Source organism: Parus major, chromosome Z (genome assembly GCF_001522545.3).
Source record: "Parus major isolate Abel chromosome Z, Parus_major1.1, whole genome shotgun sequence".
Taxonomy (NCBI): Eukaryota; Metazoa; Chordata; class Aves; order Passeriformes; family Paridae; genus Parus; species Parus major.
In genome coordinates this window covers 31,930,749-31,947,219 of record NC_031799.1, presented here as the reverse complement: position 1 = coordinate 31,947,219, position 16,471 = coordinate 31,930,749, and the positions used below count along the sequence as shown (strand labels likewise).

At 34.4% G+C, this 16,471-nt stretch overlaps 1 protein-coding gene across 1 annotated transcript in view; it reads right to left on the bottom strand.

The window, feature by feature from the left end:
- Positions 1 to 16,471, bottom strand: part of CNTLN (centlein) — a 192,034-nt gene that overhangs the window by 111,173 nt on the left and 64,390 nt on the right. Inside the window, 1 exon segment of the mRNA XM_033511379.1 lies at positions 9,842 to 10,013. Coding sequence (XP_033367270.1) covers positions 9,842 to 10,013 — 172 coding nt within the window.

The following is a 16,471-nucleotide window of genomic DNA, read 5'->3' as shown; positions in this document are numbered from 1 at the left end:
TGTCACACAGCTCTTCTGAGGCCAAGAACCACTCAGAAGACAGACCTTTGTATATGTATTACCTTAGCACATGTGCAGCTCAAAGACTTTACAGACTTTTACAAAAACAACTATACTTTAAAAAATAACTTTATTTTCTCCTTTTCATATTTTTTAAAGGACATGTATACAAAACATTGTAAATATGGTTTCACAACACATTAGTATTGTGAAATACTAAGAACATAAGAAAATATGTTTCAAAAGTAAAAAATTATTACTGCTTCTCTGACTGAGAAACAACCAGACTTGCACTGCTCTTTTTTGAAGTGTTTAGCTGTGACCTACCATAAGTAATTTGATATATATATAGAAAAGAAAAAAAAATACATCATTAATATTAAAAAATCCATGATTTGCAAATGAAAAGTTAAAATTGTACTTACCTGTGTATTTCAAACACTAAAAAATACTGTTGCTTTTCTATCACAGATTTGAGCATGGAAGAAGTATAACTTGCAAGTTATAATTTATGCCTGTCCTTATTATAATAGTAATCTCAAAATAACAGACAGTTTGCAGTTAAGGGAATGCAACCATTTGAAAAATGTTATTGGTATTTTCCATCATTAAATCCTAATTATTTACTCAGTGTGTTGTGTCATGTAAATTGGTCCATTTCAGTTCTGTATTACTTTCTCCAAAGCCTGAGCCTCCAAGCAAACAGTGATAAATCTTTTGCTTTCCTCAAAGTGCTTCAGTGTTACTTAGCAATAAAAGCCATTATTTCATTTCATCTTGTCCACTACAAGTATCTTTTCCTACAGTATTTGTTAGTTACTTTAAAAATTACATTTTGACACCTTAGTGATAATTTGAAATTACTTTTTTTTTAATGAATTGAGTATTTCTAAAAACTGGAAGACAATTCTGTCAAGTTTTTACTCACAGAGGGTGCAAAAACGAGAAATTTTTATCACAGATAAATTATATTAATAAGTTTTTTAACAGTAAAACCAAAATAATTGTATTGTAAAAAGCATTTTGTTAGGAATATGTTTCAGCAACTGAAATGATCAGAAGTTGTAAAATGAAATTTACAGAATCACACTTGCAATGTGATATCTGCCATTTGTTTTTTTATGCTGTATTATTACCAAGACAGAAAATTAAGGTCAAACATGGACTTCAAACATTCACATTGCAATAAATAAATCTAGAACTGCCAAAATAAACTAGAGATACCCTGTCAAGCTAAGTTCTTTTACCATTTATATTTCAGTCAAAATCAGTATTTTGAGGACTCTACTATATAAGTCTAATAAACCAAAATCACTGGAAAATTAATGTTAAAAACTAGTAAGTCATACTCTGAAAATACAGCTTGATGGATTTTTGCATGGCAATAATTGGAGCAGTTTTGAAACATTTTCTTTATGTACTTCTCATATGGATCTAATGTCTTAGTTTAAAAATTGGTTGGGTTTTTTTTTGTCTAATAATCTTAAATTTCATATATGTGCAATCGATGTGCTTCCATTGTTTCAGTGGTGTTTTCTATTCTGACTACTTTTAAAAACTTTATAATGAGAAATTATGATATTACTGTGAAAGTGCAAGTGAATTCTGTATTAGGTAGAATGCACATACCTGTCAAATGCTACAGTTACAAATAGAAACTTTTAAATGCCTGTTAATTACTGTTCTTTGATTGAGTGATACCTCTGGTGATATTGTCCTTGGTGTCTGCACACACATACAAAGTGGGAGTCAAGCAGAAATAACTGCTCCATCTCAGTAAATGTATTTATATATTTATTATTTATTTTTATAAATACATTATTAAGGTATTTATATTTATTTATTATGTTATACTAACTGAACAACTAAATGCATACATAGTAAGAACTAAATTTTAAATTATAAATTATAAATTTTGTGTAGAGAAGACTGAAATTTTTAATCACACATATTACCAGAATAGCCAAATAAAATTAAGCAAAAGTTTTTTCTCACCAAAACAAGTGCCACATTGACTAGTTTAGGAATGCAGTATTTTAAAAAGGCATATTTTACCTTTAATGGAAGACAACAGATATTTTTGCTAACAAAGCCAACACTAAAAAACTAATTTTTGCCTGACTTAATGTAATGTGAACTGCAAGTTCAAACCCAGAAAAGTCTTGCTAAACACGTGCAACACCAATGTAGTACACTCCTAGCTACACAATATCTGAAGAAGTATGCTTCAGTAGACTGTTCACATGGCCCACAGGCTAGACTTTCAGCAAGGCATTCATCTGAACATGCTCAAGAAATCAGTATTTAATAGCAAAAGTAAAATTGCACTTAAACCAACTCCTCTTCTTAGGAAGGATTGCTTAAAAATTGTAATAGGAAAACCAGTGGGTGCCCACACTGCTTTGGTGCCTTGTTAACCCAGCTCCTGTTCCAAATCCATTGTATTCTGATGCTGCAGTCAAGCAACAATTGGAAAAGTTAGAAGTTAATAATGCTTGACTTCAAAATTTCACAAACTACCAGAATTCTGGTTATCCAACAGGTCAAGAGAAGGTAATCACTGCTTTTTTCCTCTCTCCAGTTACCCCAGATGGGTAACCAACCCAATAGTCATTACTTTTCCAACATTTATACTGGACAGTAAAGGTGGTGATGGAAATTTGGCTGTAATCAAAACCCAGTCAAAAATGAGCATTATAATGAGCAGTATAATTCTCATTATACATTCTCAAAAGGTATAATCCAGCCTTTTAACCAGAGCAAGACTGCATGTTAACAAAATTTGGGATATTTGTTACAGCAGAATGCAAGAATTACTTTTCATTTTAATCTTTCTCTTGTCACTTTTATTTAAATAATACAATTCTTTCTCCCTTTCATTTGTTTATACCACTTAGGAGTTAAAGCCTTTGAAAAACAATCACAACTTCTAGACTGGGAAACTACCTATCATTTTGTGAGAAATTTAGAAGCAATATTCAGCTTTTCATGCTTCCTATCATTTTCTACTCCCATGGGCTCTCAAAAACCGCATAGGACAACCTGAATTACTCCTTCCCATGGAAAAAGGCAGATCAGAGATCACGTCTCTAAGGCAAAATTAATTCAAAGTCCAGATAGATTGATACTTCAAATGAGTCCAAGTCATTAAAAACCTGCATTGAAATTTTTGTGCCCACTGGATCTTGATATATTTATATTTACTTATCATCATCTCTAGAAGTGCAAGTTCAAGATTAGCCAATTTCTTATGAAAATAAGTATCTCCCAGGAAAATAAACAGTTCATTTATCAAAACCATATAATGTCCTTCCAAATGAATGGAACATCAAGACACAGTTACTTCCAGCTATAACTATATAAGCTCATTAGCTAGATCATACTGGTATGACAATTTGGTAGTTTTACGACTAGCAGTACTTAAGTGGTTATAATTATAGTATCTGAAAGGTAGCATCCTAGTAAGATGAATGGAGAACATCAAAAATATTATGCTTTTTCCTAGTTGGCAGCCACATCCCCTAAAGTAGCTAATGGGGTTTTTCAGTAGTCAGCATTTGTCAGGACAAGACAAATAGCATGTCTTTTGACTTGCATAAACTTTTCCAACCTTTCCTGCTTTGAAAACAGTACTAACAAAAAATATGTTCAAGTACAAAACTAGCTAAACCTATGTGTAAAAACCATATTCACACTATTAATTTTTTTAAACAATACACAATTCAAGAGTAATTGATAATATTCAGATTCATTTTTAAGGAATTTAACATCAGAAAATTTAAAAAGGAAAATTAGCTGCCAGATAATCAAAACAGCTTCCAAATTTCCATTTGGCTCCTCATTTTTTCTTTTCTTGTTTTGTAGATCAAATAAATGCTTAATATTTACACTAGATTATTTGGGGTTTAATGCTACTTTCTGACCCAGTTTTAGAAGAGGCACCTTATTTAATCACATTGTAAGCACATTCTAAAATATTCAGAATTGCACAGCACAATGAAACAGGTCAACCATTAATAAAGTCAGGTGTACAGAAACCAGATGTAAAATGGAGATCAGAGGACGAGAGACAGAACATTGCATAGAATGTCCAAAGGAAAACCAAAAATATTGTTTATGATTTATCTCAGAACTGGCAAATATATTTCACAGAATAAAATAGTGGAATCTTGACTATATGTATGTGAATGGTTATACTTCACTTGAATGCAAACAGGACATGAGATCTACCCAATAAACTTTTAAATCCCCATGAAAACTTAAAAAAATAAATTTTGTTTATAAGATGAAAATAAAACTGAATATATTTAAAATAATTCCTTACAACATCTTACAACATTTGGTACTGGGGGGGAAAAAAAAAAAGCACCAGCAAGCAACACACATGTGCTCTGCAAAAATTGTTGACTGACTGTACTTTGAGAATTTCTTCTTAACACGTTATAGCTGTCCTTGCTCTGAGAGGTAGCTTAGATTGTTACAGGTGAAGATACTTAAAAACAATTGAGAAAAGATTTAAAGTATCAAAAACCAGTACATTAATAAATTTAGTCTATATGACACAAATGCATTATTCATCAGTCAGAAAGGGTAAGTAATTTAGCTGAATTATACCAAAAATAAAGTATCCTATATTTCTCAACTATCCTAACAATTTCTTGTATTGATTTACCCGATTTCATCAAATAACACTTTTTTGGAACACCATTGAAGGGTTAATTGAAACAGAAAACATTATACCATCAAGTAAGCAAAAAATGCCAAACCAAAACCAAGACTTCCAGAAGCAAAAGATGGAATTGTAATGGCTACTTACATGTAATGGAAAACACTTCACAGCCTGATAATAGCGGGATAAAGAAATACTGACATATATTGAATATGTGTGATGGCAAAATTATCTCAGGTCAGACCAAGGATAACCGAGAAATTAAAAAAAAACTAGTAAAACTACATAATCAACCCATGCTATTTATTGGATGGTATGTTAACCAGAATCATAGTGCAATTGGGAAAAAAAAAGAAAAAAAATATTCAGAGAGAAACAGCTGAAACAAAATAACCAACACTAACAAGTCTGCAGGATTTATTTTAAAGCAGGTTTAGATTGCTCCTATGCACTAAATGCCAGCCAACAGCCTGGGTACATTCTTCGGTTCCATGATCCAAAAGGTATTTAGTTGATACTGTCATGAACTTTTCTATGATATCAACTGAAGTAGAAGAGTAGGGTCATTTGGGAGACTTTCTTGGAAAATTTCAAGTGAGGAACTAACACTAAGGTAGATCCATCTAAAAAATGTAATAATAACCATATATACGCACCGTATATAAAACAAGTATTCTCCCGCATTAAATGTTTAATTTATTATTAAAATGCTCACACCCTATAAAATATTAAAAACTATACTACAAAGACCCAAGTAAACAGAATCACAGAATCACTAAGCCTGGAAAAGACCTTGAAGATCATGAAGGTCAACCTTTGACCAAAGCCATCATTGCCAACTAAACCATAGCACTAAGTGCCACGTGCAATTGTTTATGAATCCAATCATACAGTAATACTAAACATATAGCAATGACTTCAATTTTAAATAGTGTAAATTAAGACACAGTAAAACTATAATGGAAATTATTACAGCACCATTGCAGAAATCCATGTAACAATGCATGCTTTTTATGAAAGGAATAAGGGCAGAAATCAGCTGAAGAAACTCTAGGGTGAAGGTGAAGAGACAGTCCAGAGTGTCTGTATATAGCACATTCATGATATTTAGTTTTACTTTATTTATACTCACTTTTTTCCCTCCCAAATACTTGAATATTCTGCAGATAACAGTCTATGCCATTACACACAGGAACTACTGTGGTCTAAGAATAGCAGTACAGGGTCTTTCAAGCATGAAAATCATTGCCTGTGAGTGCACAATTTAATATCACCCTAAGAGACTCAGTCTGCTCAGGATTTCTTCAGCTTCAATCTATTGGCACATCTGACGCCAAAATCTACTTGCTAGATTGTGACCAAGTGTACCGGGGTTTGGCATACAAGAAACAAAGACTGCCTTAATTAGCACACTTTCCAACAATAGAAAATAGTACCTTGAACTAAAGTGTGGGAATCTGTTAAAGATCCAAGCTCCTCGAAACTTTCCCAAAGTAGACTTGAAAATGACAATACACTTATTACTTATATGGGTTTCAGCATATTTGACTGGACATGTGGTTTTCTTCCCTGCTCTATCATGTGTTAAAGAACTTAGGCTTTTCATTCTAATTTGAACAGGAACCTGCACTATCATTAGCATTTACAGACCTATATAGGTTTAGAATTTACTTTCAGAGTCTAATATTGCTTACATAAACACATTTATTTTTAACTATTCTTAAAGGTTTCTGCAGTTACAAAAAATACCGGTCACGTAGAACAACCTCATTATGGTAAACTCAGTAACTTGATATTCTGATGACAATTTCTTGGATTTGAGAGAAAGCAAACTACTTCTACAAGACACCATGCAAAGGACAAGCAAAGGCAAGTGAAGGTACAAAATTAACATCTGAAAACACATTCCTATTTTTATCTACTTGCTGATGCACTTGATTCAGGTTTTTGCAATGCCTCATAAGTGGAAACTCTTACTGTGCTTCCTAATTGCTAAATCTAAATAGTCTAATTAGACTAACTACTGCACAATGCTTTTCTTCATCCACAGATACGTGTGGTACCACTATTCATAGTATTCTCTATCTGAGAGCTGAGTTACAGGACATAAATTATCACTTCCTGTTGAATGGCAACGGTATTTCCACTCCGTGAAAAAGGCCTTCCACTAAAAGACTTTTAATTAGTATAATTAACATGGATCCTAAAGGCCACATCAGATCAAGCAAAAGTACTGCATTATAAAAACAAAGGCCTTAAATTGTATATTTCAGAAAACTGTGATAAGCTGGTGAAGGACTTCAGAATCTCTTCTTGTCTTATTATCCCTTGTATTGATTGAAATCTCTCCACCTTGAAATTGTTGGTGAGGACAAATCTATTGAGTCTCATTAAATCCAGCATAGGAATGAAGTCCCCAGAGCATTTGGGACCACTAAAGCAGATGCTACACATTTTAGAAAAATATTCTCTATCCTTGAGAATATGAACTACAGCTGCAACATGAAATAGACATCAATTTATTTCCATAAAAGCTCTAATGTAAAGGAGTTATTGTAGAACACAGCACCCTTAAAATTTCTACTTAGAGAAAAAAGATATGTGAAGTCAACCCAACTTGATAAAACAGATTGTAGATCTTTACATGCTGCTCACTACAGCTAGACTTGAAAATTTCTGGTCCTCAATAAATATATACATAAATCAAAGCAAGTTTATGACCTCAGATTTATCAGAAATCTTTTTTCTTTTCTCAGTCTACTGTTTCATACTACACATTAACATCAGCACAAAGATCTGTTTTTCTCAATGGTACCCTGTTAACGTGAACTTTGAATATGTGAGCCAACCATACTGCCTGAGCTACAGCACAGAGTGCCTATCTGACCACTAACAGAGAGGTCATTGATCTTGCTGTAAGGGACAATATATCATAGGATGTACACGCTGATAGGCTCAATGCCATTTGAAGAAGTAGGAAAATATTCCTTTGTGACTATATTTATGGAATAGCTGACACATCCTTATCTAGCTGTTGCAGACTGCATATTATTAATGCAGAGAAGACAAACAGAACACAGATTTGTCTGCAATAGTTCATGCCTCTCTCATTCAAGCAAAAAAATAGACATTTATATTATTTCTATAGATGCTGAGTTTTCCAAAAGCCTGCTGTGACTTCAGTAGGACTGCATATCTTGCGATTTGAAAAATCCATGTTACTTTGAAGCAATTACAATTGGCTATTTCATACAATTCTGCTCAGAAATACAGAATAGGACTGTCATAATAAATTAATTCCTTTCCCCTTCCAAAGTTCTCTTAATTCAACTTACTACAAACATTAGCTCTAGTGCACTGTGACTTTGGGAGCTTCACTTACTCCTTTTTTCACCTTTCTCTTTTTTCTGTATTTTTTCAGGTTTGATATTTTATGAAAAGACAACTTAGCAGTTCCACAATAGTAATTTTTTAGCAGATATAAGTTGGCTTTTGCTGGTTTAAGAAATTTATGAGACCTTACTCCTCCATGTAAAAAAATATTGAATTCAACATTTCCAAACCAGCAAATTTTAATCTTTTCTAAGTTGGGAGTACTTGGTAGCTATCAAAAACTAGGGCTTGTCTTCTAAACCACATTATTCTTGTTATAAGGTAAGGTAGGCAGAACCTTTAAGTCCTGCCTGAAGCAATTCCAAATATTCAACCAAGCCCAGATTAGAAGGGGCTTGACCCTCTACTTTATCAATATAACCATCAATTTTACATGTTACTTTAGCAACTATTTTTCATAGGGTAGGTATTTCTTTCCCATACTGAAAAAATACTGGCAAAATCTCAACTGTGCAAGGTAAAGTAACCTTTATGAAGAATTTTTTCATGCTTTAAAACAGTCTCATGAAAATTCAGTTTTATTTTCTTTCATAATGAATTGTTGTAGAACTTGTCTGGAAGAATACAGTTTTATACATACCAGTGATACCAGTGAAGACACATCATACTGTCTTTCCTTTTTTTTTTTTTTTTTTTGAGTGACTCAAAGGATCTATTTAACACCTTTAGAAACATTGACTAGAGAATGGAAAATAAAAAACTGACACCTTTATTCGCTTTTCTTTTCATTCTAGAATTTACTCCATCTTGTCCTGGATAGATAAATTCCCCCTGCCTTGTACATATTCTGAACAGCTTTGATAGAAAGTCCACCTGTAGTTTGACTGAGCTACTACTACAATGTAGAAATGATTTAACATTTAGCATCACTGCAGTCAAATAAACTGTAGAGTTTTCTAGGGTATTTGGGGTTTTTTCCACTCCTTTTTATATGCAGCAGCTCTTTGTGCTGGTATTCCACAAAATTTATAATTATCTTAGCAAACCACAGCACACGGTACCGTGTCAAGTAGACAAGAATGTACTGGACACTACAAGCTATGAAGTCCTAACCAAATACATCTTTATAAACCCAGTACTGTTTCTAATTTGACTCAGGCCTAGCTTCACAATTCTACTGCAAACTGCACACTCATCATACATAATTAAGAAGACAAAGGGAAGAAAAATTTTTGGGAAAAAAACCCGGCAATACACAACTTCAGAAAGCAGCTCCAAGATAGTAGAAGGCATGTGAAAGTTGTTTATAAAATTCTTCCTTGCCTTCTTCCTTCTTAATCTCTCTAAAAAGGAAACAAATGTATCTCCTATACTTCTTACAGATTGAAAAACATACATATTTTCATAAACCCAGAAGATGGTCTGAGTAGTGTGTGCTTGACAGATCATTAGAGTGAACATTTTCCCTGACATTCACCAAACACATAAAACTGTTACGGAAATGTATATATTGTTCCAACTTTGTGAACTAGTTAACCATTTCAAAAGATATTAAGCAACAATTTTTCTAGGTAATTTTTATAGAGCAGGTTTCTTGGCAATTCAATCCTATTTTTCTTCAGATGCAATGAAATCTGAATTTTTTAAGGCTAATCAATTCAATGTATGCGAGGGGCCATATATGCTGGTTAGCAATTAGGTCAATGACATGGATACTCAACTATATTTTGGCAATAATAGAAAGAGATCTAGAATATGCAACATTACAAAAAGCTTTGATTACTCTGTGTGTTGATATTGTACAGATGGATATTAAAGTGAACCCTATGATCAGAAAGCAGAATAACATACTTTTTGATATGTTGTTTTAGCTGTGTGAGCATATTCTTGGTCTTGCAGTACTTTTTGTGTATCAGCATTGAGAGCCTCTAGCTGCTTTATCAGCTCAGCCTGCTGTGTTGTATCTTCAATGTTTTGTCTGTAAAGATTCTGTGGCTCCTCTAACTCCTTCCTGTGCAAAACAAGCAGTAAAGAGAAATTAAGAAAAAGAACAATGCCCTCTGTTAAAAAATTGTATGCAAATAATTTTAATTGTAGATAATGAGCTTCCTATCTTCATTTATTTTTCTGTCAACTGTTTTACAAACACTGTAAATTACATATTAAATATTTATCATACACTTTTGAGAAATACCTACAAAACAGTTAACTTTCAAAATGGAATGCCTATTTCCCTGTAATGGTTTAACTGCTCTAAAATGAATAAATTTTCACTATATCTTTTTCTAATCAATATTCAGTTAACTCTTTAGCAGTGTCAAAATGTAAAATATGTAGAATACATCAACTGTAAACAGTTTAGGTTTTTTTTTTTGCTTAGAACAATCAGAAAAAGATAAAATTTTTTTCTGAATTTGCAGAGTATATGTGAAGCAAGCTTTTTTTCTGAAATGCATCAACTCCCTAGACACATGAATATGTTTGCTGATAAATTACTTTTTGTCTGCAGGTATGGCATACTGCAACAACCATTAAAAAAGTAAGCAAAAACTTTGGTACATATTATATAACATAATAAAAGCCCTATAAAAACAATAATAGGAAAGGTGTTATAATGCAGCCATAGGATAGAACTAGTATAATCAGCTTCCTGTACTGCTCATAGATTTTCTAAATTAAGATCAAAGTACAGTAACACTTACAATAAACAATGATTAAAACTTCAAATATTTTCTGTAACATATATTAAAAGTACAGATGACTCTATTAATCCCTGATTATATATTTTCTACTTAATTCCCTTTTATTTCATAAGCACATTTCACACTAATATTACACAGAGATACCAAAATATATATTTAGCACTCCAACTAATTTTCTTCCTTACTTTTTCAAAGAATTGTCTACGTAACCTCTAACATATACATAACATTTCTGTGACTTGAATTATCATTAACAGGAGTGATCATTGCATTTTTCTAATGCTTCTGGATATATTCAGACAAAGATTAGTGTACAAAAGGTAAGCAGCAATACCAACTTCATTGTCATCTTCCAGGGAAAACATAGAATGACAAATAAACAATTTTAAGGGAAGTTCACAAAAATTTTTTTATTAAAACATATTCCACTAATTAGGGTTTGTGACTAAACTACTATTCAATATAGATACATCTAAATAATTATGCAAGAATTTAAATTACATGTACAATACCACAGTCAGTTTTATGTTGTTAAGAAGCACCATTTTAGAAAGTATGCTAACAGAGCAACAAAGGATAACACTTAAGGACATGCTAACCATGCTTATCAGGACTTAATGTTAAGTCCTGCTGTTCTAAATGAATTGTGAAGTAGTTCCCCAAAGTTAACAAGGGTAGAGATACATTAAAGACTCCTGATGTAAGAAAGTGTCACTGCAGTATGTAATGCATATGTACTAATTTAATTCCATTCAGAAGAATAGCAGCAGAAATACAGACACAGTGATATATATACATGTATGTGTGTATATATGTATATATATATATATATTAGTGCTTTCTGACAGCTTTACAACAGGCTTCCAAAAAAACACTTCTTTTATTTCCCTGTGTGCATATAGAAGAAGATAACACATCTTTTCACTGCAGACAGTGAAAATACAGATTATATTAATTTTGCACAGGTTCTTCAATCAGATTTTCATTTTATTGCAAGAGAAAAACACGGGATAATGTTGAATCCTCAAGACCAGTCTGCTACATTGCTACTCTTTAATTTGTATGCAAACATCAGTGCAGTTATCTGTGTCTGTCACCCGAGAATGCAGTATTATGTGTTCTCTAATGGTCTGCCCACAAAGTGTATTAAGGTCAATGGGAATCTTATTTGTTGACTTTATCAGACTTCCAGTTATATCCTTAAGGGGAGGCGGTGGGAGGGGGAAACTAAGTCTTGCAGCCACACAAGAACAACAGCAGAGTCAGAACATATTAACATGTTTGCTTATGTTAAATTCAAGGCTTTTTAAGTGTAAGAACTCAGTCACAGTTCCATTACAATACATATTAAGAAACAAACTTTATTTATTCATACTTCTACTTAACTTGCTTCTGTCTTTAGTGAATGAGGCACTATTTTTGCATAAAATAAATCACTGCAAATCAATGGGGGAGCCTTCTTTTACTTCACTTTTATAGACCAATATGGAAATTATGGTAACCTTACCAAGCACTATTCAGTATCAATGTGCAATACAAATAAATGCACATAAATAAGCACCTTTGATAATAGATGAACCAAATCAACGGAATGGCAGGGATCAAAGATGATGGTGAAATGACAAGCAAAGGAGTTGTGGCCTAGACTGGCAGGCAAAAGTGGACAGATAGACATGGACAGAAAAGATCTTATGATTAGCTGCAGAAAGTTCAGGGAGAATGTTCATTTTATATACATAAATAACAGAGTGTTCACTGTATGAGGGAGGTTCTTAAGAGTCTTCCTGATGACGGTGAAAATGGGTGATGACGTCTTCACAAACAACTCAATCTGAAAAAAACCAGTCAAGTTCTGGAGAAATGGGTGTGGAGGCCTTCACAAATATCAAGCCATGCAAGTTTGTTGCAGAACCGAGTTCAGGCTGAACTTCAGGAACAAATGTGCAGGCTTGATAGACTTATGAATATTAACTTCTCCAGCCAGGCTGGGCTTAAAGCTAATTTAAAGGCCTTGCAATGCATGATGGAGGTAGGGGGGATACATCTTACAGGGGGAATATGTAGTAGGTGCTTCAGGAAGGCCAATGGGGAAAGGAGGATGGCAAAATGCAGTCAAAAGTTTAGGAAAAAAGGAGGACATGTCTTCCAAAAACCTGACAGACACCATAGGGATATGGCCTAGTGGACTCTCTGCCTTTATTAAAATGAAGTTGATTCTTGCAGGACTCCTCTGTCTCCTTTGCAGAAACTAGCCTCTTAGAGCATGATTTTCCATGCAGTGGGATATAAGCACAACCAGGTGCCTATCTGAAGCTGCTGTTCAAATGGACACAGCACATCTCCATGGAAGAAAATGGGAGCAATGAGAGATCTGTCTGCACCTGCTGCACTCAGTGGGATCACACAGACAAGCACATGACTGAAGCACTGGATACAGGTTCTTCAGGAAGGCCTATGTTCAAAAAGAAGGTTCTGGGAAACTAGAGCAGTTAACTACATCTAAGTCTGTAGGAAGGCAATAGACCACATAATGGAGAAGATGATCACTGGGAATCGTAAGGGGAAATAATATTTACAGATTCATAGAATATTCTTAGCTGGAAAGGGACCACAATGATCATCAAGTACAACTTTTAAGTAAACGGCTCATACAGGGACTGAAAACACAGCCTTGATATTATTAGCACCATGCTCTAACCAACTGGTCTGGCAGCCTTCTCTGAGGGAATTACTATCTCAGTGGATAAGGGGTGAGCAGAGGATGTTCCTCTTTTTGATTGTAGTAAGACTTTTGACATAGTTTCCCAAAAATACTATAGACAGACTGATAAGGTATATACACTAGATAAGTGGACAGTAAAGTTCCCTTGAACTGGTAGAACTACAGGGTTTGAAGAGTTTTGATCAATGATGCCAAGTCCATTTCAAGGCCAGGCACTAAAGGAGTAGCCTAGAGGCTAACATCAGGGCTACCACTTTTCAAAATCATCATTAATGACCCAGACAATGGGACAGAATGTACCATGGCAACTTTGCTAAAGGCACAATAAAGAGGCATGCTGCAATAGATGTTTGTGCTGCCATTGACAGGGACCTTGACAGACCAGACAAACTGGCTGGACAGGAACCTCATGAAGCTCAATAAACACAAGTGTAAATTACTGCCCCAGGAGGTAATAATCCTGTGCAAAGCACAATCTGAGAACAGACATGCTGGAAAGCACCTTGTCAGAAAATGCCCTGGGGATCCTGGTGGACACCTGAGTGGCTATCAGATAGTCATGTGGCCTTGTGCCAAATGCCAGTGACATCCTGAGCTGTGCAGAGAATAGTGGTGCCAGCAGAGAGAGGGAGGTGATCCTTCCCCTCTAGTCAGAAGTTTTAAGACACATCTTGATGCTGTGTCCAGTTCTGGGCTCCCCAATACAAGAGAAACATGGCTAGAGAGAGCAAACAAAGGGCCACAAAGATAACCTAAGTATTGCAGCATCTGCTATACATAGAGAGCCTGGGAAAGTGTGGTCTGCTCAGCCTGCAGAAGGGGTAGTTCAGTGACAACTGAACTACCAACATCTATAAATACCTGATGGCAATCCAGAAAGAAGATGCAGATGGATTCTTGTAAGTGGTGATCAGTGACAGGAAAAGAGACAATGAGTACCAATAAAATCCAGATGAAATTTCAACGAAATATAGTAAAAATAACCACTAAAAATGACCAAACACTGGAAGAGCCAACTCAGAGAGGTTGCAGAGTCTCCATTCTTGGACATACCCAGTTTGGACACAGTACTGGGCAGCCTGCTGTTACTAGCTGGAACAGAGGGCTGCATCTACTGGAGGAGAGTACTATCAGTACTATCATCTCCAGAGGTGTCTGCCAGTTTCAACCTCTCAGTGATTCTCTGTGATTCTGTTACTCATTTGTTTGTCCTGTGCTCAGATTATTCAAAATCAACCTCAAAATATTTATTAACATGTTTATTCTAAGCAGCAAACAATAAACACTCTACAAGATAGGCACCTTATCCTGTCACTGCAGCAAGATAAGCACGTCAAGTCCTCAGAAAAATTATTATCTTGAGTGAGCAAGTAAGAGAAGAGATAACCAAAACTCACTATCTGAATGTAACCAGTATAACAAGCGGCATTTAACATGTAAGAGCCATTACCCACACTATATACAGGCGTCTATACATACGTACAGATATATAAAAATATATACATCTACATATGAAATATATAAATTATACTTAAGCATGTACATACATACATAGATACATACAGATATACATATACAAATATAAGCACATGATGATAAAATGTTTCAACATACTATACACTTTAAAGAAATACAATTTTAAGAAAAAGTCACCTTGAGCAACAGTAATTGAAAAAAACTGTCAGCTAAGACCCAAACTGCAGCACTTAAATCTACTTTTTTTCTATGACCCTAAACCTACCAAAAATGAGCACACTATGATACACTAAGAGCTTTTAACTCTTTTAAGAGTAAAGTCAGCAGGTAGTGCTGAGAATTTAAAAAAAAAAAAAAAAAATCTCTCTGTCTCTAGCCTCATACTTTAAGAAGAATAGAATGGAAAATTAAGAAATTTACAGGAAGTGACCTGCACTCTTCAAGCAAAAAGGAAGAGTGTGCTATGAAAAACAGTCTGGTTTTTCTCATATCAAAATAGAAGAGCATTACTAAATTATTTCAATACCTGAAGTAAGATTGTTGGTACAGTAACCTTAGTAGACTTTGCTTTCAGCATTGCCAGGCTGATGCTACATGAAGACACCACAAAGCAGTCAGCAGCACGACTCAAACATCTGACACCTCATACAACCGGTAACAATAATGAAGTCACTAATATTGCTTAGGGTAGAGACATCTCTGGTGCTCACAGACATTCCCTTCTATCCTTAAAACATAAGATTAAATAAAACCTTTCTGTCTTGGTAGGGGAAAGGGGCCTTGTATGCCCCTACCAATGGTTTTACAGTAACCTGTAGCTTCCCAGAGATGTAAATGAAATGAATAGCTATTGCCATTCCACAAGCTAGATAACTTTGCTACAAACAGAATTAAGAACCTACACATCATTTCAGGTGATGTTCTTAGCTTTGTTTCACCACCACAATTCTGGTGAATATACTCGGACTTTGAGCTCAGCTGCCCCTGTTACTAAGAGAATACAAGGTGGTTTGGGGTAATCCAAGAAATCTTTAGGTTCCATTACCTGTAGTCTGAAAATACAGCACAGTGACAGGTCCTATAGATTATGACTTCTCATGGAAATGGCATAAATACTACAAAATGTTTTTCAGCTCACAGCAAAGAATAACCTGAAAAGTCCAATAGAGCAAAACAAGATTTGAGTAAAAATCTGACTGCCTCATAATTTACAGCACACAAATTAACAGCAATTACATTGGAAGAGGTGGTGGACAGGGTGGGGGCACAGAGGGTGAGGGAGTAAAAACAGGAACATTATTAGAGAAAATAATAGTTTGGAAAATCATCAGGGATAGATTTGGACTAGATACAAATAAAAGGAATGAAGTCATGGCCCATATTTCCACTAAAAACACTGAAGCAAGAAATTAAAATTAATTTTAGAATATATTTTACTATATTTGCAAACAGTTTAATATTTCCTGGATACTTGTGACAGCAAGGCTCAAGCCTCAGTGAGTCAAGCAGACCTCTCTAGTTTGATGTTCAGTGCTCCACTGTGTTCTGTGTCAGAGCACAAAGTTCTAG